The 25,351-nt window shown below is 46.3% G+C and overlaps 1 protein-coding gene across 2 annotated transcripts; it reads right to left on the reverse strand.

Moving 5' to 3' along the window:
- Positions 1–3,211: 3,211 nt before the first annotated feature.
- SLC51B (SLC51 subunit beta) lies at positions 3,212–23,510 on the reverse strand. Of its 2 annotated transcripts, none has more exons than XM_063142300.1 (5): positions 23,420–23,510; positions 14,073–14,176; positions 10,736–10,885; positions 7,379–7,469; positions 3,212–4,695 (listed from the first exon to the last, which is right to left on the reverse strand). In XM_063142300.1, the coding sequence occupies exons 2-5, from the start codon at positions 14,110–14,112 to the stop codon at positions 4,473–4,475; spliced, it is 504 nt and encodes a 167-aa protein (XP_062998370.1). In that variant the 5' UTR covers positions 14,113–14,176; positions 23,420–23,510; the 3' UTR covers positions 3,212–4,472. The 2 variants fall into 2 exon arrangements, with proteins under 2 accessions (XP_062998370.1, XP_062998369.1); XM_063142299.1 differs by lacking the exon at positions 23,420–23,510 and adding an exon at positions 18,325–18,497.
- Between the last annotated feature and the right edge of the window lie 1,841 nt (positions 23,511–25,351).

The raw sequence follows: 25,351 nt of genomic DNA on the forward strand, positions 1-25,351 counted from the left end.
CATCCCCAGCCAGCCCGGCCAATTCTGGCTGGATGCGGTAGGGCTTGTAGCGCAACCCACCTGGAGAGCGCCAGGTTGGGGGAAGGCTGTGCTCAGCTGAATTTACAGCCCTGCTCTGAGATCGTAACAACGTCTTTCAGAGATGAGTCTCCACTCAATGGGACAAACTCCGGGGAAAGTGTGCTTAGGGGTTGCTGCTTTTTCTTGCCGCTGGTTTGCAGCTGCAGAGGACAAGTGCTGTTGGAGACCCGTGGCTGCCACACACACCCCATCTCCCATGGCTGGACTGGCCACCGAGCCTAGGAGAAGCACTGGGAGAAAGCAAAAGAGGGTGAAGAGCTTCTGGCGTGCATTCCTGCTCTACTTCCCCCTCCTCAGAAGGGCTGAGGCTGGAGGGAGGGAGGCAGGGAAGGAGGGGGACCTCACTCTGCTCTGATCTCACACTCCCATAAGGGGCCTCACAGTCCCTGGCTCTGCTAGGTCCGGATTGCAGATCGCAGGTCCAGGACCAGCTATCTAGGAGGGGCCCCAAATGGCTCCCTAACAGGTACCTGTCGGCAGAGCAAGGAAGGGCAACGAGTCCCAGGCCGTTGCTAGGCTTACCTGGTGATCCGTGTGGGAAGAGGGGAGAGCCCGCGGTATAAGTAGCGCCAGTCTGCACGTCAGACGCGACGGGCTACAGGAAAGCCCCATCGCGTCCGCCATTTTTTTTTTTACTTAAAGGGCCGGGTGCGCAGGAGCGCACCAGTGACAAAGGTAAGTGTTGTTTTTTTAAAAAAATTAAGGGTTCCTCGCTCCCCCCACGCCCGATTCCCCCCGATTTCCAATCCCCCCAATCTCCCCCCCCCACGATCTCTCCCCCTGCCCTGATGGGCCCAGCGCTCCACCGCTTTTCCCAGCTATTCGCGAGTAATTGCGGTAGCCGGGAAAAGCGGCGGACCGGTCTACATGCCCACGGTCTCAGGCGGCTGAGCTCTCCGACCTGGGTGGCTCTTAGCCCGTCAGCAGGAGGCCGGCAGGGAGGCGGCGGCAAGGACGCGGCCAGTTCCCCAGCCTCCTCCTCCTCCGCCTCTTCCTCCGCCTCTTCTTTCTCGGTCTACACAGTCGTTGTGGGGGCGCACTGGGGGCGCATGTAAGCACCCTCACAACGACGTGTAGATACCCTCTGGCTCAATACTTCACTACACTGGCTGGCTGCAGCTCTTCTGGGTCTCAGGCCTAGCAAAGGTCTTTCCCCAGCTAGCCAAGCCCTGGAGGAGCTGGGAACTGGGCTTGGGATCTTTTGCATGCAAAGCAGGTGCTACCTACATCTCTGGGAAGGATCTGAGAGAGTTCTTGGTTTGCACCAGGGTAAGCGGAGCCACTGAGGGTGCTTTGCTTGGAGGCCTCCCAAATTCTGGAGCTGGTACTGATGATTTCACATGTTCTAGCCCGCTAGGCTTTCCACATGTACAGTTAAACATTCGTCAATTCAGCCTTCTTTGGTGTTGATTCAGGGGGATCCAAATGAGGCTTTTATTGTGCAACCGCCCTGCCTCGTTCACAGAATTTTACAGACAGTCCAATGATGATGTCTTCCATTTTGCAACCCTCCCCATGCTTTCCCAGTGCTTCTTCCACCTTTTCCTTTCCACGAAATTTCTGTTAAGGAGGAGAAGATAGAACAGCTCTTTTGACGGATTGCGCTAAGAGCTGTCTGCCTGGAAATACCCTTGCTCTTCAGGATGTCTGTCTGAATTTTCCCCACGGCCCAAGTTTCCCTATGCAAAGATGGAGAAACAGCCTTTTTGCCCTTTTTCTAGGGCATAAATATGTGTTCGACTGTGCCATTAAATAATGGGAGAGGGCTTTGGGTTGTGTCCAGCGGTGTCATTCCAATGACAGAACTGGTTCCGTCAACGGAACTGGGAGGAGTGGGGTGATTCCCCCTCTCAAATGCAGCCCCCCCACCTCAAAATCTGTTCCAGAGGCCTGGGGAACCCTTCCGATTTTCAGATGACATGGAGGGTTGCGGGAGGGGGGCGGGAGAGAAGGAGAACATCCCATTGCATTAGCGGGATGTTGGATTTTACCCTTAGTCTGTACTCTGCTTTAGAAAAGATATATCTGCACCTAAAATCAGAATAAAATGTGTGTAACTGCAGAATGTCTCTACAGTGACGAGGGGCGTTTTGTAATAACTAGGCAGGGGGGTGGAAGGAATGAAAGGCAGCAGATGGGAACAGAGGGAATGTGTCAGGGTGCGTGGGCATGAACGCATGGGGCGTTCAGAAGGAACAGAAAGGTCTTCCTGCTTTGGGGGTTCACCATGCCTCCATCCCACCCGATGGAAGGGACACAGAGCCCCCTGGTGGTAGAAGAATGGCACCTGCATTTGTCATCTGTGTTCCTGGAGAGATGCCATTTGCCCTTTTGCGCGACGCTTGTGCAATCTCGCAGCAACATGCCATCCCTATCAGGGCCGGCCCTGCCATTAGGCAGAAAGAGGAAAACTGCCTCAGGAAGCGGATTTTGGTGTCATGAAGGTGTTCGTTATTTAACTAACTGTTGTTTTTGATGCCAGGGAGTGGGGGAGAGTGTCACTTGTGCAATATTCTGCTTCAGGTGCCCAAACAATTTGGGCCGGCCTTTAGTATTATTCAGCTTGACTTGAGGATGTGTAGTTGCTAACTGCTCTGGCACAAGCAACGGAATACCTTAAGCTAGCCCCAGTCCTTATGTTAATGAAAGGGACAGTAGCCATGTTGCAGAGTAGCTAGCCTTGCTTTAAGGCATGGGTACAGAAGCATAGGCGTGTGCAAGGGGTGTGCCTGGTGTGTCCAGGCACACTCTAAAGTCTCAAGAAATAAGCACCAAATTGGAGCATTGAGTGGGGATCCGGAGGGGGATCCAGATGCAGTGGGAATGGTCTTCTGACTGCTCCACCACCACGCCGAAGTGTCACCACGAAGTCCCACCAATGCTGGGGTTTAAGGAGCGTCTCTGCATTCCCACACCAACACCTGTAATGGCCCTCCCATGGTCAGGGAACCCGAACACGGAGAAGGGCATCAGCGTCTACGGTGTTTAATAAATAAATGAATAAAAATGATGTCCTTTATGACTGAGTATTCATTAAATGTTCACCTTTAAAAATAATCCTTGGGTGCAGACCCTAAGAAAATGTGCCGTGCATGCTTATGTAACAGAAGTATATTTGCATTGCCCGTCATTATGAATAAAAACAATTGATTTATTTTCATTTCCCATTTTTGGCAGGCCAGACAGTGGGTGAAATAGGGGTGGGTGGCCTTATCTTCTATCTTCAGTTGCACTTCTTCTTAAGAAATTATCTTTAGATACAGTGTTGTGGTTTTGCTCAACTGTTGTGGGAAATATTTTAATAAAGGAAACTTTGGGAAAGCCAAGCGTGGGATCGTCTCTTGCGTTCTGCTTATTGGCACCATAGTCAATTTTCCTTCATTGTTAAGGGTTTGATTTATTCAACCCCTAGGATCCTGAAATAACTTAACACCATATACACAGGCTCATAGTCTCGTACATTCGTTGGGATAACTACCATTTTGGGTTTCATTCTCACAATTACTTGCACAGACTGGAACTCCCAGTTTAACTGAGATATGAACTTTAAGAAAAGATCCACCTTTGAATCAACCAGATTGTAAGTATGCCAAGGTGGTTAAAAGGTGTTAAAGGGTTGCTAATCTGCCTTAACTAATTTGGGTAAGTGCAGGACTTCTGACTTCTGAGGTTGCTTTCACACAAGCCGGCTAACCTAACAGGAAGTACCTCCTTAGTATCTCATAGGAAGCAGTTTTTCCCTGCAGGCTTCAGGTGGGCTGGCATTGGACAATGACCTGGGGGGAATCCGCACGTCGTTCTGAGATTGCTTCTAAGCGACCCCAGTGCGGCGTGAAAGCAATCGTGTACCTGGCCTTTGGAAGAGCCGACGAAGAGACGTCCTTCCCGCCACCGCCGCCGCCACCCGCAGACCTCCTCGCCGGCTGGGACGGAGAGCTCGGGGGAAGAAGGCGGGGTGGAGAGCTTCTGCACCTGCACCCCTTTTTTTAAATTTAAAGATCCTAATCTGCGGAGCTCTGCATATTCAGATGGTGGCTGACCGGTCCCTACCATTTATATTTTATATTTGTTTCTGCAGAGCTCCGCAGATTTAGATGATAAAAATAAAAAGGGAGGGAGACGGACGACACTTTTTTTTAGTTTTTAAGAGCCTAAGATCTGCCTCCGCTGCAAAAAAGTTGGGGAAATGCCCAAATTCTTTGGAGCAGATTTTCCAGGGTTTGTCCCTGGATGGCTTCGCATTTGCGGCTGCGTCATCTGTCCGAAAATGGAAATATGCGCATTTACGGCGGTGTAAACAGCCGTACGGACAAGCCCCTGATTTCCAAACATGTAAACACTCCTGTAATTCTTACAGGTTTCCACTGAAACAAAAACTCTTGTGTGCGCTGCTATACATCCTCTTCAGACGCAGCTGCATACAGGGGCGTAACGTTCCCATCTTTCCACTGGATCATCACCTGTCCCGCATTCTGTGCATTTGGAAGCAGGTTTTCGGCAGGATTGTCTGAGTTGTTACTCTCCTTCAAAGCCATAAAACCTTGCTTCGTTTCTGTCTCATCAGGCTGTTTGTCTTCATACTCGTCCTTATGCAGACATGTGACCTTCCGGTTTCTAAATGGATGGGAAAGAAAGAAAGAAAGATTAGATTAGATTAGATTAGATTAGATTAATTTTGAGGCTGCAGAGATCAACTTGAAAATACATGGGCACTGCCTGGTGAAATTTTGGAAGCCAGTGTGGGCCTAAACAGGGCTTACATAAGCATATGTACACTTCAAGTCTTTCCCCAAAGAACACTGTAGTACAGTGAAGAACATATTGAGAATTCTAGCACTAAATAACTTTAGCCTGCTCCTCCTTCATTCAAAGGAATAGTTTAAGGTTTTGGTACTAGTGTACAAAGCGCTAAATAACTTGGGACCAGGATACCTGGGAGACCGCCTTCTCCCTTACCAACCTGCCCGGTCACTGAGGTCATCCGAGGGCCTGTTCCTGGTGGTCCACATGGACCTATCGCCCAGCTGGAGTCCACCAAGAGAAGAGGTGACCCCCTTTTCTTTGGAATTCCCTGCCCCTGGAGGTCAGGCAGGCGCCCACACTGTGCTGCTTCCAGCGCCTCCTGAAAACAATCTTATTCCAGGAAGCATTCCTTAACTGCTGGGATGCGACTTGGAGCCACTGTTTTACAGTGGCTCCATTCCTTCCTGGATGGATGGACCTAGAAGGTGGTACTGGGGAACTCCTGTTCGACTCCTTGGCCGTTGGCCTGTGGAGTCCCTCAGGGCTCTGTTTTGTCTCCCACGCTATTTAACATATACATGAAACCGTTGGGAGAGGTTATCTGGAGTTCTGGGGTGCGGTTCCACCAGTACACTGATGACAGCCAACTCCACTACTCCTTTCCACCCAATTCCAAGGAAGCGGTTTCTGTGCTAAACCGGTGTTTGTTGGCAATAATGGATTGGATGAGGGCGAACAAATTGAAGCTTAATCCAGATAAGACAGAGGTGCTCCTGGTCAGTCAAAAGGCAGATCAGGGAAAAGGGATTCAGCTTGTGCTGGATGGGGTTACACTCCCCCTGAAGACACAGGTCTGCATCTTGGGTGTACTTCTGGATTCAGCCCTGAGCCTGGATGCCCAGGTTTCAGCAGTGGCCAGGAGTGCATTTGCACAGTCAAAGCTGTGCCCGTTCCTAGAGATGTTGGACCTGGCCACGGTGACACATGCCTTAGTTACATCCCGATTGGATTACTGTAACGTGCTCTACGTGGGGCTGCCTTTGAAGAGTGTTCGGAAACGCCAGCTGGTTCAAAGAGCTGCAGCCTGATTGTTGACCGGGGCTGGTTACAGGGAGCACACAACTCCCCTGTTAAAACACCTCCACTGGCTTCCATTCTGTTTCCGGGCACAATTCAAAGTAATGGTTATGACCTATAAAGCCCTATATGGCTCGGGTCCAGGTTATTTGAAAGACCGTATTCTCCCTTATGAGCCTGCCCGTGCTTTGAGATCTTCTGGAGAAGCCCTTCTTTCAGTCCCACCATCTTCACAGGCACGCTTGGTGGGAACATGGGAGAGGGCCTTCTCGGTGGCTGCTCCGGTGCTCTGGAACTCTCTTCCTGGGGAAGCTAGGCTGGCTCCCTCATTGATGGGCTTACGGAAACAGGCTAAAACTTTTTTGTTCCAGCAGGCCTTTGGAGAATAATCTGGCCCTCCATCTATGTTAATGTCTTATAATTTTGTTGTGTATTTTAAACGTTTATGGTTTTGTTCCCCCCCCCCCCAATGTATGTTTTAAACTTTGTAAGACCGCCTTGAGGCCCAGCATTGGGCAAAAGGCGGGATACTAATAATAATAATAATAATAATAATAATAATAATAATAATAATAATAAGAAGCCAGTTACGATCTTTATTGGTATTGTGTTTTAAAATGAACAATTATAATATGCTGTTTTAATCCCTTTTTTATATTTTTAGTGTTTGGTTTCTTATGTTCACCATTCTGGAATCTATTTTAGATATGGAACAATATATACATATTGTAAATAAATAAGTAAATAAATAAATAGTTCTTGGTGATCTTGGGGAGAGAGAATGGCTTAGAGCTTTATCACACCAGGGTTATACTGTGCAATCACTGCGAATTGTGTGCAAAGGACTCTGAAGTTTTCCAGTTTATAGTCTGCTTTGACTGTGAAGCACTCCCATGCATCCTGCTTTAATTGTGCTATAAAGCCAAAAGACCTGCACTATTTTGCTACTAGTTTTGGAGCGAATCATTTGTTGTTTTCCGAGCGGCCACTGGGGGTGCAGGAGCAGGATTTGATATGTTTAAAGAAAAAATAATATAACGCTTACGTCTGCGTAAATTTTAAAGATAAAGACATCAAAATTGGCACAGTAATAGATATTAAGGAGAGCTTTAAGCATACCAAATTTGAATCAGATTGGGTTATCCGTTGTTTTTTAATGATTTTTTTTTACATTTCCCCCCTTAAACCCATTTCCTGGTATGCAAAGGATCTTAGGAGTGCTGCCGCCCGGGGTGTGATTTAGCTAGCAACAACAACGCCGACAGCTTAGCGCTGTAGGGGATAATTTGAGGGAAGCAGGTACATGGGATGAAGTTACCTAGTCTGTAGTGTAGATAGAGCCACAGAATTCAGGGGTGCTGGTGCACCTGCATAGTTCTAGCTATGTCCACTGATGTGTTGGAATGTACAGCCAAGCCGCCCCTTGCTGCAAAGACCCTCCCTCCCTCCCTGCCCTGAAGTCTGACCATTTCCTTACTTGTTTGCCTTGATACTGGTCCCCAAGAGAACGATGCCAATGAGCAGAACCATAACCGAAAGGGAAAGGATGCTGTAATTCCATGCAGGCACTGGGGAAAATGGCATCATTATTATTATTATTATTATTATTATTATTATTATTATTATTATTATTATTATTATCATCATCATTGCTATATCACCCAACTGCCGAAGCTCTCTGGGCGGTTCACAAAAGATGAAAAATGATAAAGAATCAGCTATACAGAATTTAAAAACATAAAAACAGACAGCATACATAGAGACAACTTACATCTAAAAACAACTTTGAGCTGCCAGCCAACGCTAAAAATAGATTTGGGATTGAATAAAAACTCAACGTATGCTGCTAAATGCCTGGGGAAAGAGGAAAGTCTTGACCAACGCCGGAAAAATAGCAATGCTGGCGCCAGGCGGGCCTCATTGGGGAGATTGTTCCAGAATTCGGGGGGCCACCACTAAGAAGGCCCTCTCCCTTGTTGCCATCCTCTGAGCTTCCCTTGGAGTAGGCACCCAGCAGAGGACCTTAGATGTTGAACATAGTATGGGTAAATACTGGCTGCCTGTATGTTTCCGAGCCCAATTCAAGGTGCTGGTTTTGACCTATAAAGCCTTACACGGCTTGGGACCACAATACCTGACGGAACGCCTCTCCCAACATGAATATACCCGGTCACTACGTTCAACATCTAAGGTCCTCCTCAAGGTGCCTACTCCGAGAGAGGCCAGAGTGTGGCAATGAGGGACAAGGCCTTTTCGGTGGTGGCCCCCAGACTATGGAACGATCTCCCTGACGAGGCTCGCCTGGTGCCAACGCTGCTATCTTTCCGACGCCAGGTTAAGACTTTCCTCTTTGCCCAGGCATATGGCGGCACATCTTAATCACCCACATGTTTAGTTTTTTAATGGTTTTTAATGCTTTCTGTGTTTTAGAATTTTAAATTTTGTATACTTGTTTTTATCTCAATTTTAGAATTTCTGTAAACCACCCAGAGAACTCTGGCTATGGGGGCGGTATATAAGTGTAATAAATAAATAAATAAATAAAATAAATAACTCAGGGAGGCCTTGCTCAGCCCTGCCTCCCACGCCTTAACAGCACATCTCATCCTTTTCTGCTCAGAAGGAGATGCACCTGTTGGATACCTGCCTGTCACACACTGAAGCTTTGTGGTCACCCTTGATTTGCCTGCATAGGAACCTCAGCAGCAGCCAATTTTCACAAAATCTTCCCCTCCCCTTTGTAATATCACAAGGAGTCTCCCCCAAGGTACATATAGTGTCACAGCTACAGACGTGCGTACAAGCAACACACGAAGTTTGCCAAATTCCACTCAAAGCTTCTTCTGCCTTGTGTCTATATTAGACAGTGAACGCGGGGTGTGTTTTTCTTTTTGCATGAAAATTCATGCATACTTTTGTGCACGTTTTCTCCAAGTGTAGGGATCAATTTTGCACATCTTTGAAACGTATGCACCTTCTCCCATTTTTTAATGTACGTCCGTGCTCATTTTCCAAAAGTACACCTTTTCTCACACACATTTTTTTTTCAAATGCATACATGCTGTGGATCACTTTTTGGTCTGCAAATCACATTGGACATATCTACAGACTTCAATCACAGATTGCGTTCTAGTCGGTGCTCAGTCTGGGCAGTGCAAAGTGGGTAAATCCTGATTAAAAAATGAACCGAATGTAATTTCTCATACATTCCAGGCCAGCTGTTCTGTTTCTGGCCTAGATGACGAAGGCCAGCAGCAAAGCTGTGCTCAGATACAAGCTCCAACGTGACGTGAGACACCCCCAAATTGTGATCCTCAGAGACTGCAACTCCTGAGCTAATGGCCACCTCCTCACCAGCAACCCCATCAGATCAGCTGGACAGCCATCTGTCAGGGATGCTTTAGGGTGGATTCCTGCACTGAGCAGGGGGTTGAACTTGATGGCCTTATGGGCCCCTTCCAATTCTACTATTCTGTGATTCTATCCCCAGTGTAGGCAACAAAGATGGAGAGGAGATGGTCCAGGCCAGCAGCCTGGCCCTCTAAATTCACTGTTCTCTAGAAAAAAACACAAAAACTGCTTTTCTACACAAGGCCGTCAATCGTCCATATCTACTTTTAGTTTCATCGCAGAACTTAGATCTGAGAATTCAGATCCAAACAAAGAGCATTTCCTTTCATGCTTTCCCACTACATAACCTCCAGGTGGTCAGGTGATAAAGCAGAATAGCACAAACACAGAAGAGGAAATCACGATTTCTTTCACTTCCATAATTAAATGCTACATTTCCTCTGCTGTAAAAAAAAGTTGCTGAAAGTGCTGGTTAGACGTAGGAGGATCATGTCATAGAGAACCTGCAAACAACCGTGAGGAGGGCAACGCTGAGCATGCCCTAAAGGCCTCGTGTAGAAAAGCCCAGAACCTTATTTGGATTGTAGACCTTTTCAGAGCAGGTTGTGGCTCCGTCAGAACTCTCCAAGGTTCTGCAACTCTGGGCTTACCTGCTAGGCTAGGCTATTGTTGAGCTCGCACTCAAGGCCAGGACAAAATAGATGGTGTAACCGGTGCTTAGGCCCTCACAGGCTACAACTTATGACTACCAGCAGGGGATGGCCAGGTGGTTCAGGGTCCACCTGAAGTGTTTGAATTCGAGCATCCTCCTTAGATAGTCCAGGGAAAGGAATTAAGGGGGAGGACCTAGAAGCAGGTGATGGTGCTATTTTCACGGGGTGCATTTCCAGCCTTTTTTCTAAAGTTTAAACCAAACCCTTCCCCTGGCAGGGTTGTTTCCCCCAGATTTAGTCAGCCTCCCCCCTCCCACCATTGAACCAATACAAGCATAATAAATCTATTTTAGGGAAGAGCCTTCGGCGTGGTGCCCCCCCCTCCTGTGGAACTCCCTGCCTCTGGAGGTCAGGCAGGCGCCAACTTTGTATTCCTTTCGGCGCCTCCCGAAAACATCATTATTCCAGAAAGCCTTTCCTTAATGACCAGCCACGGTTCACTTTACACTTTGCTGCTTTTAAAATCTATTTTAAAGTGTTTTATTCTCTTTTTATTTGATCCTCTACACCGCTCTGAAATTTTGAAAGGGGAGCGGTATATAAATATTGTAAATGGATAAATAAATAAATTTTGGAAACACAGAGGAAAAGAGGACCATTATTTAAGATCAGCTTGGAAAGAGACCGGAGTCTTGTATAATATCTTTTTAAAGCAACAAGAAGTTGCCTCTGAGCTCCGGGCCTGAGTCTCGGGGTCTGTGCCTTGTGAGAAACCGCAATGCTAAGGTCCATTTCCTGGCACTGCTGGGCGTCTCCTGGGGAGAACTTACTGTCATCTGTCCGAAAAAGCCACAGTAGCCCCTGCAGAGCCTCTGCAGGCATCGCAGCGCCTCCATCAAAGTTTGAGATACTTTCCGCGTCATCCTGTGCGGGTACGTTGGTCAGAGCCAGTACAGAGTGTCCGCCTAGGTCTGTGTTCACTGTTGGGATAGAAAATAGCAGAAATGGAGCTTCCCGATCCAGCTTTAACTTTGAGCTACAATGATTATCGGGCGCTAATAATCGGTTCTTTAGCTCCGCATTTAAGGCTGGATCCAGACTTAGTCATGCTTAGTGATTTTAGATTGTAAGCCATATGACAGATGGTCTTGTTTTGTTTTATTCTGTACAGAGCCATGAAAATTGATGGCGCTTTATAAATAAATGAATAAAATAAATAAATAATAATAATTAGAGCAGGCCCCTCTCTAAGCATGACTAAGTACCATTAATTTCAGGGGCCTACCCTAAGTGTGACTACATCCAGATCCAACCCATAGTCTTTAAAACAATTAACGGCGCAATCCTATGCAGCTTTAGACAGGGGGAAAAAGTCCTACAATTTCCAGCATGTGCCAGCCAGCGTTTGTATTTCATTCGTTCGTTCATGCATTCCCTGCCTATATCTACAGAAATACCCCAAGCGGCATACAAAGTTAAAACAATTTAAACAAGATAAAAATAATCAATCATATTTATACTGTTAGTTTTACCCTACCCAGTGCCTGTTTACCCTACCCTGTGCCTGTTTGCATTCTCTTCCCCTCCTTATTGTTTTATTATGATTTTATTAGAATGTAAGACTATGCGGCAGGGTCTTGCTATTTACTGTTTTACTCTGTACAGCACCATGTACACTGATGGTGCTATATAAATAAATTATCATCATCATCATCATCATCAAATACCGTAGGTAGCATAAAAAAAATGTTGAAAACAATTTAAAAAGTTAAAATAATCAATAAAGCCACCCAGCTGCCAGACTACTCTATGTGCAATACTGGAAAAATGCTAGGGTGACCATATGACCGGATTTGCCTGGGTTTTTGATGACAAATCCGGGAGTGGGGAGGGGAAATCCGGATTTTTCCCCCCCAAAGAGCAGCTCTAATGGGAATTAACAAAAATACTTATAACGCTGTCATTTTTTAAGATAAAGTTATGAAACTTGGCACGATGGTAGCTCTTAGGAAGGGCTTTAGTCATACCAAATTTGAAACAGATATGTTCTTCCATTGATTTTTTAGGAATTTTTAAAAATTATTTTTTAAAAATAAGTTTAACATGGCGACCATGTTGTCCTCCATTTTGGTTTCCAAAATATGGTCACCCTAAAAAACGCACAAGTACCATCAATGGAGGAATGGCTGCTGAAGGTTTTGGAGTTGGTGGAGATGGCCAAACTTTCGGCGCTGGTAAGAGAAAAATCGACAGCGTCGTTCGTATTGGACTGGAAACCTCTGATAGAATATTTGCAAGAGTTGCAAAAGAATGATTTATATGTTTGTGGTTTTTACATATAATCTGTGGTCTTAATACATAACACTGGGCTGTCTAAAGTGAAGTAACTGACAACCTGACATGAAGATTGCCTCAAATGGAACGTGACCTTACATGTTTTGCATATGTGTTTTTAGTAGATGTATTGTATTGTATTGTTAGTTAAGTGTGTGATGTTCTGTTATTCTTTCTTTCTTTGCTTGGCTTTTTTTCTATTCCTTTGTAGAAAACAATAAAATTGTTAAAATCCAAAAAAAAACACCACATCACACATCAAAAAACCATCCAGCATAACCACAATATATAACGGTCAGCACTAAGGTCTGAAAAGGGAAGGCCGGCCAAAATAACGCCTGTTTTAAAAACATTCAAAGGAGTCAGCGGGCACATTCCAACCAGCAGGCCATTCAACAGGACTTGTAGGACTTTTTTCTGATCTAATCACACCCAGGAGTGCACCCTAAGTACCTGGACGCCTGCCACTGCTGCCCTACTGCTTTATCTCCTGATAAATGGCTGGACAGTCCATCCTTTGCCTAGTTGGGAGCGCACGATGAGAACATATGAAGCTGCCCATTTCTTGTTCTGTACTGTTTGCTCTGACTTTGCAGCAACTCCCCAGAGTCTCGGGGTCTGTCTATATGTGCCCAAAGCCCCCGCGGTGGCTGAGAAACTGCGCTGCATTAGCTATATGACACAGCCTCAGATCTGCAGCCACCCCGAGGCATTCCCCCGAAGCTAGGCAGGGAAAAAAGTCGGGGACTTACCCCCAACTTTTTCAGTGGGAATGAGGCCACCCCGTCTCTTTCACCATCTGACCTCATTCTGGGGCTGATCAAGGGGGTGATCCTGACAGAAGGCAACCGGGAATTGGTTGCTGGAAACCAGGGATGGAGGGCAGGCACTGGGGGGGGGGGGGAAGGGGGTCTGTGGGAGGGGGGCAGGATCCATTCTGCGTTTGTTTGTTTTGTTCTACAGTAATAAAGGCAAAAAAGCAAAGCACAGCAGCAGGTGACGTTACAGAGCCTGGATCTAATGCAGGTTGCTGCCTCCTGCCTGGGCTTTAAATTTGTCTGCTAAACATCCTCTCAACCTGATCCTCAAAGCTGTGTAACCAGGAAGAGGGTGGGGGTGGCAGCTCCAGTTCCTGGATGACCGCTGGACAGCCCGCGCTCACTATCTGAAACTGCAGGGTTTAGGGAAAGTCAGTGCCAACTTGGCGCTGTGAAGACAGCCCTTCAGGAGGAGATGTGCCCTCTAACTGTACCTGAGGTCCTTTAGCCCCGAACTAAAGATCTGAACCCGGCTGGTGAATAACACCTGTTCTGCTACTGAGTTGTTGCCCATCCCTTCTGTCAGCCATGCCCACCCTGTGCCCTCCAGATGTGTTGGACTGCAAGTCCCATCATTCCATGCCAGCATGGCCATTGCCTGAAAATGCTTTTGCGCAGCTCCCATTTATTCCAATGGGTTTTTGCACCACAGAACTTCCCATCAGAGCGTGCCTGGATAGTACAATTCTATATATGTCAACTCGAAGGTTGCTCCTATTGAGTTCAGTGGTACTTACTCCCAGGGTATAGGATTGCTGCCTAAGTCACTCTGGGTAGTATCCAATGTACGTCCTATGTAGAGTAGACCCATTGGAATGAATGGGGTTTCAGCTAGTCATTACTAACTTCAGTCTCATTCATTCCAATGTGTCTACTCTATGTAGGACTAACATTGGAGTAACTATCCTCTGTGTCTTACAGGGTGCTAAGCTAAGAGTAAAAGAAGGCACTCTTTTAAGAGGGCATTGAGTATTTCACAGGGTCCCTCTATCATTATGCAGAGCAATGAACTTACCATACACCATGAAACACAGGATGGCCCAGACTGTCTTCATGGTGGCTGCAGGGACCCTTTAGACAAGGAGTATAGGCTTCTTTCCAAGGATCTTCAGAAAGAAACTACAGGAGGGAAACCAAGATGCTAACTGACAAATTCCTGATATTTTGAAGATAACCAAAATCATAAGAGGCTGTAGGCTCCTCTAAATGAGTGATTTATTTATTGCACATTCATCACTGGCTGTGCACAAAAGTTTGTGGGTCTTTTACACCATGCCATGAATGACCAGGACACCTCCTGCAGTATCCCTTGGAAATTCCGCCATGAAAAGAACCAATTTTAAAGTGGTAACATCCTGAAAAAGCAGGATCTTCTTCCACTAGATGGCGCAGTCTCAATAGAAGTGAACAGAACACACTTAGAGGGGACATATTCAATTCTAACCATGTGGTCATCCCTCTCTGCTCGTGTAATGCAGTCCATAACTATCATGCCCAAAAGCAGGAAGCACAAATGGCCCGGGTAAGCAACGTGATTTCCCCTTAATGTAAAGACACCCTATATTTGTGTTTTTAGACTATTGGTTGTTTTATTATGGTTTTAATTTCTGTGAACCGCCCAGAGAGCTTCGGCTATTGGGCGGTATAAAAATGTAATAAATAAATAAATGTATCATTCATTTCCCAGCCCCTTCCTCTCAAAACAGCCCAGAGCAACAATCTCCATAAAAAAAACAAAAAAACCCATAAAATTTGAACTAAATTCACAAATCACCTAGCAGCAGAACTAGATAACTACCACCAAGTTTCACTGTAGTCCAAAACGCCTGCCAAAACAGGTATGTTTTTAACTGATGTCAAACTGCAAATAGTATGGGAGCCAGTTGATTCTCTATAAGGAGGGAGTTCCATAAACGGGGAGGCGCCAGCAAGAAGACCCAGTGTGTTAAAAAAAAATACGTGGCTAAGATTGCGCAAACTAGAAATGCAATAGTGAAGGTACGCGTGATGACCAATGCTAGGCTCACCTGCCTAATTCTGTACATATATAAAATGACGTCTCTTTAAAAGATGGAAGAGCAGTGCTAATGTAATCCATAAATGCAGCGATTGCTGTTGTTCCATTCTTTAAAAAGTTAAGATTTTCTGCAGTCTAAAAAAGACACAGCAAAGAACGAGGAGGACTTGGGGGAATCCGCACGTCGTTCCGAGATCGCTTCTAAGCAACCCCAGTGCGGCGTGAAAGCGAGCGTGTAACTGGGCTTTGGAAGAGCCGATGAAGAGACATCCGTCCTGCCGCCGCCGCCGCCGCCACCCAACTCCCTCCTCGCCGGCTGGAACGGAGAGCTCGGGGGAAGAAGGCGGGGTGGAGAGCTTCTTCCGCTCTCAACCCCACCTTCTTCAGCCGAGCTCTCCTTGCCCGTCTGTGGGTGGCGGCGGCGGGAAGGACGTCTCTTCGTCGGCTCTTCCAAAGGCCAGTTACACGCTCGCTTTCACACCGCACTGGGGTCGCTTAGAAGCGATCTCGGAACGACGTGCGGATTCCCCCTTGATGATGATGTCACAGAGAAGCAGCGTGGGTATTCCACTAAATGTGTCCGGGTGAGGCTTTTACGGCAGCGTCTCCCTGTTTCATTCACATAAACTCCATGTTAGGCATTATAAGAAAAGGAATTGAGAATAAAATTGCCAGTATCATACTGCCTTTTTACAAATCTACGGTGCGGCCACACTTGCTGTGTGCAGTTCTGGTCACTACACCTAAAAAGGGATATTATAGAGCTGGAAAAAGGGCAGAAAAGGGCAACTAAAATGATCAAGGGGCTGGAGCATCTCCACTAGGAGGGAAGGTTACATCAACTGGGATCGTATAGGTTGTAAAAAAGGAGGCTAAGGGGAGACATGATAGAGGTGTCTGAAATTATGCATGGTGTGGAGAATGTGGATAGGGAGAACTTTTTCTCCATCTCTTATAATACTGGAACCCAGTGGGGACATCCCATGAAGCTGATGGTTGGGAGATTCGGGACAGATAAAAGGAAGGACTTCTTCACACAGCGCATAGTGAAAATATGGAATTCGCTACCACAAAAAGCACTGATGGCCACCAATTTGGATGGCTTTAAAAGGGGGTTGGATCAATTCCTAGAGGAGAAGGCTATCAAAGGCTACTGGCCCTGATGGTTGTGTGCTATCTCCAGTATTCGAGGCAGAAAGCCTGTATGCACCAGTTGCTAGGGAACATGGGTGGGAGGGTGCTGTTGCACCATGTCCTGCTTGTTCATCCCTGGCTGATGGCTGGTGGGCCACTGTGTGAACAGAGTGCTGGACTAGACGGATCCTTGGTCTGATCCAGCAGGGCTCTTCTTATGTTCTTACATTCTTACTTGTACAGGGGGGTCCAGACAAGGATGTCTTCCAACTGTCTCTCTCCCACATTTCCCCACCAATTCTTTCCATCTTTCTCCTTTCGACAGAAAATCCATTACGGGGGAAAAGATGGAATTGGCTGCACAATGCTTTCTGATTGTTAATGGACATCTGCCATTTGTGAGAACTGAAGGTAGTAATTTGGGGACTTTTGAAGCTGCTGTCAGTAAATGCTGTGCATACTTATCTGAGATAAGCATGAGTCATCATCAACATCAAATTTTGCTGCCAAAACCTCTCGGTTAGTGACCTTCTTAATCAGTTTCCCTCTTGCTACATTCTTCTGGCTTCAGTCTTGTAAGAATACAAAGTTCATGTTTCATAACCAAAAGAGATTGTCCCCGTGATCAGGACAGAAAGAGTTAAAGGCTGTGCATAACTTTACGCGTATGCATATGTGTGACTCCGTTTTCAGAATGCATTTCTGGAATTGGGCAACACTGACCATGCCAGTTCACCCTCAGTGCACAAGAAGACAAACTCAAAAGCTACCTGACTTAGAATCATAGAATAGCAGAGTTGGAAGGGGCCTACAAGGCCATCGAGTCCAACACCTTCCGCTCAATGCAGGAATCCACCCTAAAGCATCCCTGACAGATGGTTGTCCAGCTGCCTCTTGAAGGCCTCTAGTGTGAGAGAGCCCACAACCTCCCTCCTTATTTATTTATTGCATTTATATCCCACCTTTTTTCCTCCAAGAAACCCAAGGCGGCGTAGATAACCCGGATCTCCCGACTCCCAGTCTGACACCTTAGCTAAATATATACTACACCACACTTCCAACTTTTCCCTTTTTGACAGATCCCACTTTTGTATCTAAAACTGGTCTCTGTCTCTCATCAATGGTGAGCAGCAGTTGGCACAGATTGCTGTCTCATTCCTCATTCCCTTGCCTATCTATGCATACATGCATGCAGGGGCTAAATTTGGGACTGGGGAGAGGCAGAATTCCTAGGTCTCAGACCCAGGACCTTTCCACAATGACTCAGAACAGGTTAAGGAACAGTACACAGAAGTGCCTCTGAGCATTAGTAGAGTGCATGATTACCCCAAGGCTAGGGTGACCATATGGAAAGGAGGGTTCCTGTATCTCTAACTGTTGTATAGAAAAGGGAATTTCAGCAGGGGTCATTTGTATGCATGCAGCACCCAGTGAAATGCCCTCTTCATCACAACAGGCACCTCAAAGAGGCAGGATTGCTGCAGCTTTAACTGTTGTGATGAAGAGGGAATTTCACCAGGTGTAGGGTGACCATATGGAAAGGAGGGCAGGGCTCCTGTATCTTTAACATGCATAGAAAACATGCATAGAAAAGGGAATTTCAGCCGGTGCCATTTGTATATGTGGAGAACCTGGTGACATTCCCTCTTCATCACAACAGTTAAAGCTGTAGGAGCTATACTAGAGTGAGCAGATTTAAAAGAGGGCAGGGCACCTGCAGCTGTAACTGGTGTGATGAAGACGAAATTTCACCAGGTTCTCCATATATACAAATGACACCTGCTGAAATTCCCTTTTCAATACAACTGTTAAAGATGCAGGAGCCCTGTCCTCCTTTTCATACAGTCACCCTAACCAGGCGCTGCATGCCTACAAATGACCCCTGCTGAAATTTCCTTTTCTGTACAACTGTTAAAGATGCAGGAGCCCTTTCCATATGGTCACCCTACCCAAGGCACCACACCCATTTTTCACACACATGGGACTGGGGGCAAAAGTTCCAGGCTTGAGCTCCAGCACCTCTCCTTTTAGAAACCAGCCACTGATCCAAAGCACTGACAAACCTCCTCAGTTTCATCCCCCCCCCCACTTTCTAAATGTTTAAGAATTAACTTACCAGAAAGTCTGCCCTTTGTGCTCAGATGAATGGAAGACAGTGTTATGTCAATGTAGCTGTCAGGAGAGGGTGCCCTCAGGTTGTGAGAACCTGAGCACTTACTCTGTTGTTTGTAGCTGCTGGCTTGGCTCACATGCAGTCATTCATTTCCCCTCCCCTGCTGCTGAGAAAAGCTGTATTGTAGAGGGAGGGCATTTTTAAAGTCCTTGAACCTTCACACCCACAGCTCTCAAACAAAGATGAATGAACTCTTCCTCAGCCTGAACCCTGCAGCCTCATCGTTTATTGATTCTGAGAGTTCACAATGATACAAAAAGCCTCTCCTTCCCCTGGAATTAAAAGAGCGACATCTCCGTGGCCACGAAATGAAAACACACCACAAACTTCTCACCACGTAGGTGAGAAGTTAACTTTTCGTCACCGCCGATAACGGTTGTACTTATTTGTAGCACAATTTCCTTCACCGGGTGTGAACAGTTTTCAATGAATGAACAATTTATCTCTTTTGCCAATGGCCATGACGATAAGAAACTGTCAAAATAGAAGATCAGTCCGGTTAAACAACAGCAAAAACACATTAAAAGGGTGGGACTAGAATCTTTTGAAGACAAACGATCTTAAGAAAGATGCAACGATAGAGCAAACGTCTAGGGGGCTGTCTAAAAATGGGGAAAGCCCCTCGGTGGCTGTGGATCTGCGCTGCGTCAGTTAGACAACGCAGGTGCAGCTTCACAGCCACCACAGGGCTTTCTTGCAATGCTGTGTTTTAAAAATGGAGGGACGTCAACACAGCGCTCCTGCCATGTAATGTCACTCCTTGGCAAATCCAAGGTCAACCCGGGGGTGGAGCATGGTGGAAGGTGAACAGCAATTGGTCGCCTTCCACCACGAAGAGGGCAGGGTGGCTCCAGGACCCGGATGGCTGCCCAGAAATCCCATGCTCCCTCCTCGGTGTTGGGATTACCCCCTGCTGCCCCAGGAGAGGGAAAGCGTGGGGTTGAAGAGGGAGGTGAAGCCAATCCAGCACCACGAAGACAGCCCCTTGCACATAGCACATCTATGATTCAGACCTTGGCCTCTCCAGTTAAAAGGATCAAAAAGCAGGTGATAGGAAAGACTTAGAATAGACAATATTAAGAACGTAAGAAGTGCCATGCTGGATCAGACCCAGGGTCCATCTAGTCCAGCACTCTGTTCACACAGTGGCCAACCAGCCATTGGCCAGGGACCCACAAAGCAGGACATGGTGCAGCAACACCCTCCTACCCATGTTCCCCAGCAACTGGTGTACATAAACTTACTGCCTCAGATACTGGAGACAGCACACAACCATCAGGGCTAGTAGCCATGGATAGCCTTCTCCTCCAGGAATTTATCCAACCCCCATTTTAAAGCCATCACTACATCTTGTGGTAGTGAGTTCCATAATTTAACTCTACGTTGTGTGAAGAAGTACTTTTTTATTTATTTATTTTATATCCTGCCTTTTTTCCTCCAAGGAACCCGAGGCGGCGTACATAATCCTCCTCTCCATGTTATCCTCACAACAACAACCCTGTGAGGTAGGTTGGGCTGAGAGTCTGTGACTGGTCCAAAGTCACCCAGTGGGTTTCCATGGCCGAGTGGGGACTAGAACTCAGATCTCCCAACTCCCAGGCCAACACCTAAGCCACTACACCACACTTCCTCTTATTTGTCCTGGATCTCCCACCAATCAGCTTCGTGGGATGACCCCACTGGGTTCTAGTGTTATGGGAGAGGGAGAAAAATGTCTCCCTATCCACATTTTCCACCCCATGCCTAATTTTGTACCCCTCTATCATGTCCCCCCGAGCCTCCTTTTTTCGAAGCTAAACAATCCCAGTTGTTGTAACCTTCCCTCTTTGGGGTGATGCTCCAGCATAAGATTGTATAAGATGTGCTTATGGTCTCTTAATACAGGGGAGTCAAAGAGCTATGTGGGCCAGCCCTGCCCCGTGACAGGCCTAGCAGCCACTCCCCTGCTACACGCCTGTTTGGCACACATGTGAATTGGTGCATCGGAAGTGGAGCCCGCAGTACTCTGCAACTGCCTTCACACATTTCTTGAACACTTGATAGCTTCATCCCACATACCTGCATCCCTCGGATTATCCCCGTAGCGCTAAGCTTTCGCGATTGTTGTTGTTTTTGCTACCAAGCGACAGCGATCCTTTGCATACCAGGAAGTGAGTTTAAGGGGGGAAATGTAAAAAATGATTTAAAAAAATCAACAGATGTCCCAATTTAGTATGCTTAAAGCTCTCCCTAATATCTATTACTGTGCCAATTTTGGTGTCTTTATCTTTACATCTTACGCAGATTTAAGCATTTCTTTAAAATCCTGCTCCTGCGCCCCAGCGGCGGCTCGGAAGATACGCTCAAAAAGTAGGGGCTAAATACGGCAAATCTTTTTTGCTTTATTGCACAATTAAGGCAGGATGCCTGGGAGTACTTCACAATCAAAGCAGATTATAAGGCGGAAAACTTCTGTGTCCTTTGCATGCAATTCGCAGTGATTGCACAGTATAACGCTGGTGTGATAAAGCTCCGAGAGGCTTCATCTGAACTTTAGGCTAATCTGATCTCCAGAACAAGAGATTGAATTTGGTTGCACAAAATGATCTCCAGTTTTTGAGCTATAGACACTTACAAAACTACTCTATTTTCTCTGTACCTCATAAGAGATGACATTTTTTTTAACAGGAGAATAACAAATCTTCTCGGGATATATGAAATCTTTCCCCAACCTAGTTCTCCTCCATAGTGCATGGAAGCTGGGCCAGAGAACCTCCCTGCAGTGCCTCATGTGAATTTTTAGGAAGGGTCCCATTTGGATTTTCTTCTCCATGCACCCTCCTGTGTGTCTCCTGATCCATTTTCCAGTTTTAGTGCTAAAAAATAAATCTCAGAAAAATGGATATGTATCAATATTTGTCAGGTTTTCCTGCTGTGTGCAGGCAAAGTTGCGCTATAAAATGACCACTAGATGGCACTGTCCCATTCAACTGCATTGAGCTGTACAAGCCATGTGGTCAGTGCTCTCTTGCTCGTGTAATTACAGCTCTTTGTAAATGCAGAAGAGAAGCAGGAAGCAGAGCTACAGTAAGAGAACGCGATTTCCCGCCATCTAAAAAAGCTCCAAGACCATGAAACCTAGACACCTGAAACTTGGCATGGATACAAAGGAGCCTTAGTGGTGTGAACCTCAGAATTTTGTTTTTAAAACACATTAATTTTAATGCATTTGAAGCGTGTGATACCGTCTTTGGTCATTTAGGTGGCAGACCTCCCTGCCCAGTCCATAACTTTGCAGACAGCTGTGTATGTTTGCTTGAAGTCTTTACTGTATCAAACTAAGGGCTATTCCAACCCATGTGAAGCCAGGTCCATTCACTAATATGTAATAATGAAGTGTGCATGGGATCATTGGCACACGTTTCCCCAGTGACCATTTTGTTCTCTACTTGTGCTACCGAGCCTATTAAAAAGCCATAGGCAGAGGACCATTTCTAAAAATCAAGCTCTATAGATCCACTCCTCCTTCAAAAATCCCTTTCCCAGTCCAGTAGTTAGAATTTGGTGCAATCAAAGAGCCGTGTAGTCTTGCTTGAAGGATTAAGCCATAGGAATACAGCTAGGAATGCCATTGGTGATATTCTTTTTTCTACCCAGTTTCCGCCGCTCATACTTCTAGAAAGAAGCTGCAATCTGGATTTAGTATATTTATTCTTCTTTATCTGTTCTCATAACTGTTATCTTTACTCTTCAGTGTCTTTGACCTACACTGCCTAGTTACAGAATAACTAGGGCTGTAATCCTACACCCACTTACTTGGAAGTAAGCCCAACTGAACTCAATAAGGCTTACTTTTGAGTAGACATGTATAGGATTGTGATGCAAGCATTATTTAAAAATAACATTGATTTTAGTAGTTCCATCATACACTGTCAGCAAATATGTTTAAAACTTCTTGTAGAAAGCAGTACAAAGGGCAAGCTCTTAAAAAAAGAAAACTGAACTAAGAGTAACAGTGCAATCCTATCCATGTCTACTCAGAAGTAAACCCCACTGAATTCAGCGGAATTTAGTCCTAGGAAAGTGTGTACAGCATTGCAGTTTTAGCATAATTTCAAAATAATCTTGTCTTTGCCCTCTCCTGCGTGAGATCCTTTCAGGTATTTATTTATTTATTATTGCATTTATATCCTGCCTTTTTTTTCCTCCAAGAAGCCCAAGGCGGCATATATAATTCTCCTCCTCCTCTCCATTTTATCCTCACAACAACAACCCTGTGAGGTAGGCTGGGCTGAGAGTCTGTGAAAATCACCCAGTGAGCTTCCATGGCTGAGTGGAGACTAGAACCCAGATCTCCCAACTCCCAGTCCAACACTCTAGCCACTACACCACACTGGTAGTTGAAGAATGCATGCACCATGTCTCCACTCTGTCTTCTCTTCCCCAAGCTAAACATACCCAGTTCCTTCAGCTTTTCCTTATTGGACTTTGTTTCCAGACCCATGACCATCTTTGATGCCCTCATCTGAACCCATTCTTCTTAAAGTGCAGTGCCCAGAACTGGATAGAGTACACCACATGACTGACTCGTGTGGAATAAAGTGGAAAGATTAATTTAGGTGACTAGCAAACTATGGTTCTATTAATGCAGTGCTCTACGATTTCGCTCCTTATCTTCCTCTTACGATCTTAAGCTCTGCTCTGAAGCACCCACACATTCCCTTGGACACTGTCTGGATCTTGTCCTCACTCGGAACTGCTCTGTCCTGGACTTTTCTATTGCTGACTTTCCTCTGTCAGATCATCATCTAGTCTCTTTCAATATCACTCACAATCCCCCTCCTTCACGTCCCGCTTCACGCCCTTGTCGTGACCTGCATTCTATCAACTACGAGGCTTTTTCTCAGTCTTTAGCCTCCTCTCTTCCTTCTGTCTACACAGCCATCTCCTTGGACTCAGCCGTCTCCTCCTTTAACTCCTCCTTATCTTCAACTCTTGATAATCTTGCTCCATCTACAACTCGGATAGTTCGCCCCTCTCAACCCCAACCGTGGCTCACCTCTTTCCTCCGCTACCTTCGCTCTTGTTCCCGGGCAGCCGAACACCTGTGGCGTAAGACCAAGGACCGGGCGGACTTTGTCCACTACAAATTTGTTCTCTCCTCTTTCTCTTCTGCCATTTCACTGGCCAAACAGCAGCACTACTCAACGTTGATCCAGTCAAATGCTAAGCACCCTCAGCGGCTCTTCGCGTCCTTCAATTCTCTTCTGAAGCCTAATCCGCCATCTCTCCCCGCCTCTCTGTCTGCCAACGACTTTGCCTCTTTCTTCAATGCTAAAATCCAAACTATACGCTCAGATCTAGCCAACTCTGCTCCACTTCCAGCTCCTGTCCCTCACCTGTCAGTTCCTCCTTCAACTCTCTCGGCGTTCCCTTCGGTCTCAGCTGATGAATTGTCTAAAATACTGCGCTCATCGAAGCCTTCCACTTGTTCCCGTGATCCGATTCCCTCTCGCGTCTTTATTAATCTTATCCCCGCTATCCTCCCGTCCTTGCTTCACATCATTAATTCTTCTCTGTCCTCTGGTTCATTTCCTTCTGCTTTTAAACATGCTACAGTCTCTCCCATTCTCAAAAAACCCACTCTTGATCGACTATCCCTGTCTAACTACCGACCTGTCTCCCTCTTGCCCTTTGTCTCAAAGATCCTGGAACGTCTGGTCTACTCTCGTTGTCTTGACTTTCTCTCTAATAACTCTGCTCTGGATCCCTTTCAATCTGGCTTCCGTCCTTTGCATTCCACTGAAACAGCCCTTACCAAGATCACCAATGATCTTCTTACTGCCAAGTCTAAAGGCCATTATTCCGTTCTTATTCTCCTTGATCTAACCGCAGCCTTTGACACGGTTGATCACGATGTTCTCTTAGATTCCCTCCATGACCTTGGACTCTGTGGCTGTCTATAACTGGTTCGCCTCCTATCTAGAGGGTCGCTCTTTCAGCGTGTTGGCTAACGGCAGCTCGTCCTCCTCTTTTCCCCTTTCAGTTGGGGTTCCGCAAGGCTCGGTGCTTGGCCCGTTGTTGTTCTCTCTATACATGCTGCCCTTGGGCAAGCTTATTCAATCTCACGGCCTCCAATATCACCTGTATGCCGATGATACACAATTATATCTTTCATCTCCGGAACTTTCTCCAGATGTTCACGATCGTATCTCGGCATGTCTTTCAGATATCTCAGCCTGGCTGCTTCATCGTCGTTTGAAACTTAACATGGCAAAGACTGAATTGCTTGTTTTTCCTCCTAAACCTTCTCCTCACCTCTCATTCTCTCTTACTGTCAACGATGTCACGCTTACTCCGGTCAAGGAAGCTCGTAGTCTTGGCTTTATATTTGACTCCTCGCTCTCCTTTACTCCTCACATCGAGGCAGTAGCTAAATCCTGTCGTTTCTTCCAATATAATATTGCCAGGATTCGACCATTTTTGTCTGTCTCTTCTGCCAAGACTCTCGTTCACGCACTGGTTATCTCTCGGCTGGACTACTGCAACCTTCTTCTCTCTGGCCTTCCTTCGTCTCACTTCAGTCCGCTGGTCTCTGTCCACCACTCTGCCGCTAAGATCATCTTCCTGGCCCGCCGCTCTGACCATGTCACTCCACTTCTGAAATCTCTTCATTGGCTTCCAATTCACTCCAGAATCCAATATAAACTTCTCCTGCTGACCTTCAAAGCTCTTCACGGTCTAGCTCCTGCCTATCTCTCCTCTCTCATCTCACACTATCGCCCCGCTCGGGCTCTCCGCTCCTCTGATGCCATGCTTCTCGCCTGCCCAAGGACCTCCACTTCCCTTACTCGGCTTCGTCCTTTTTCTTCTGCTGCCCCTTACGCCTGGAACGCTCTTCCAGAGCACTTGAGAACTACAAACTCAATCACTGCTTTTAAAACTCAGCTAAAAACTTTTCTTTTCCCTATAGCCTTCAAATATTGAGTTT

This window comes from Elgaria multicarinata, chromosome 16 (assembly GCF_023053635.1).
Source record: "Elgaria multicarinata webbii isolate HBS135686 ecotype San Diego chromosome 16, rElgMul1.1.pri, whole genome shotgun sequence".
In the NCBI taxonomy this organism is placed as follows: Eukaryota; Metazoa; Chordata; class Lepidosauria; order Squamata; family Anguidae; genus Elgaria; species Elgaria multicarinata.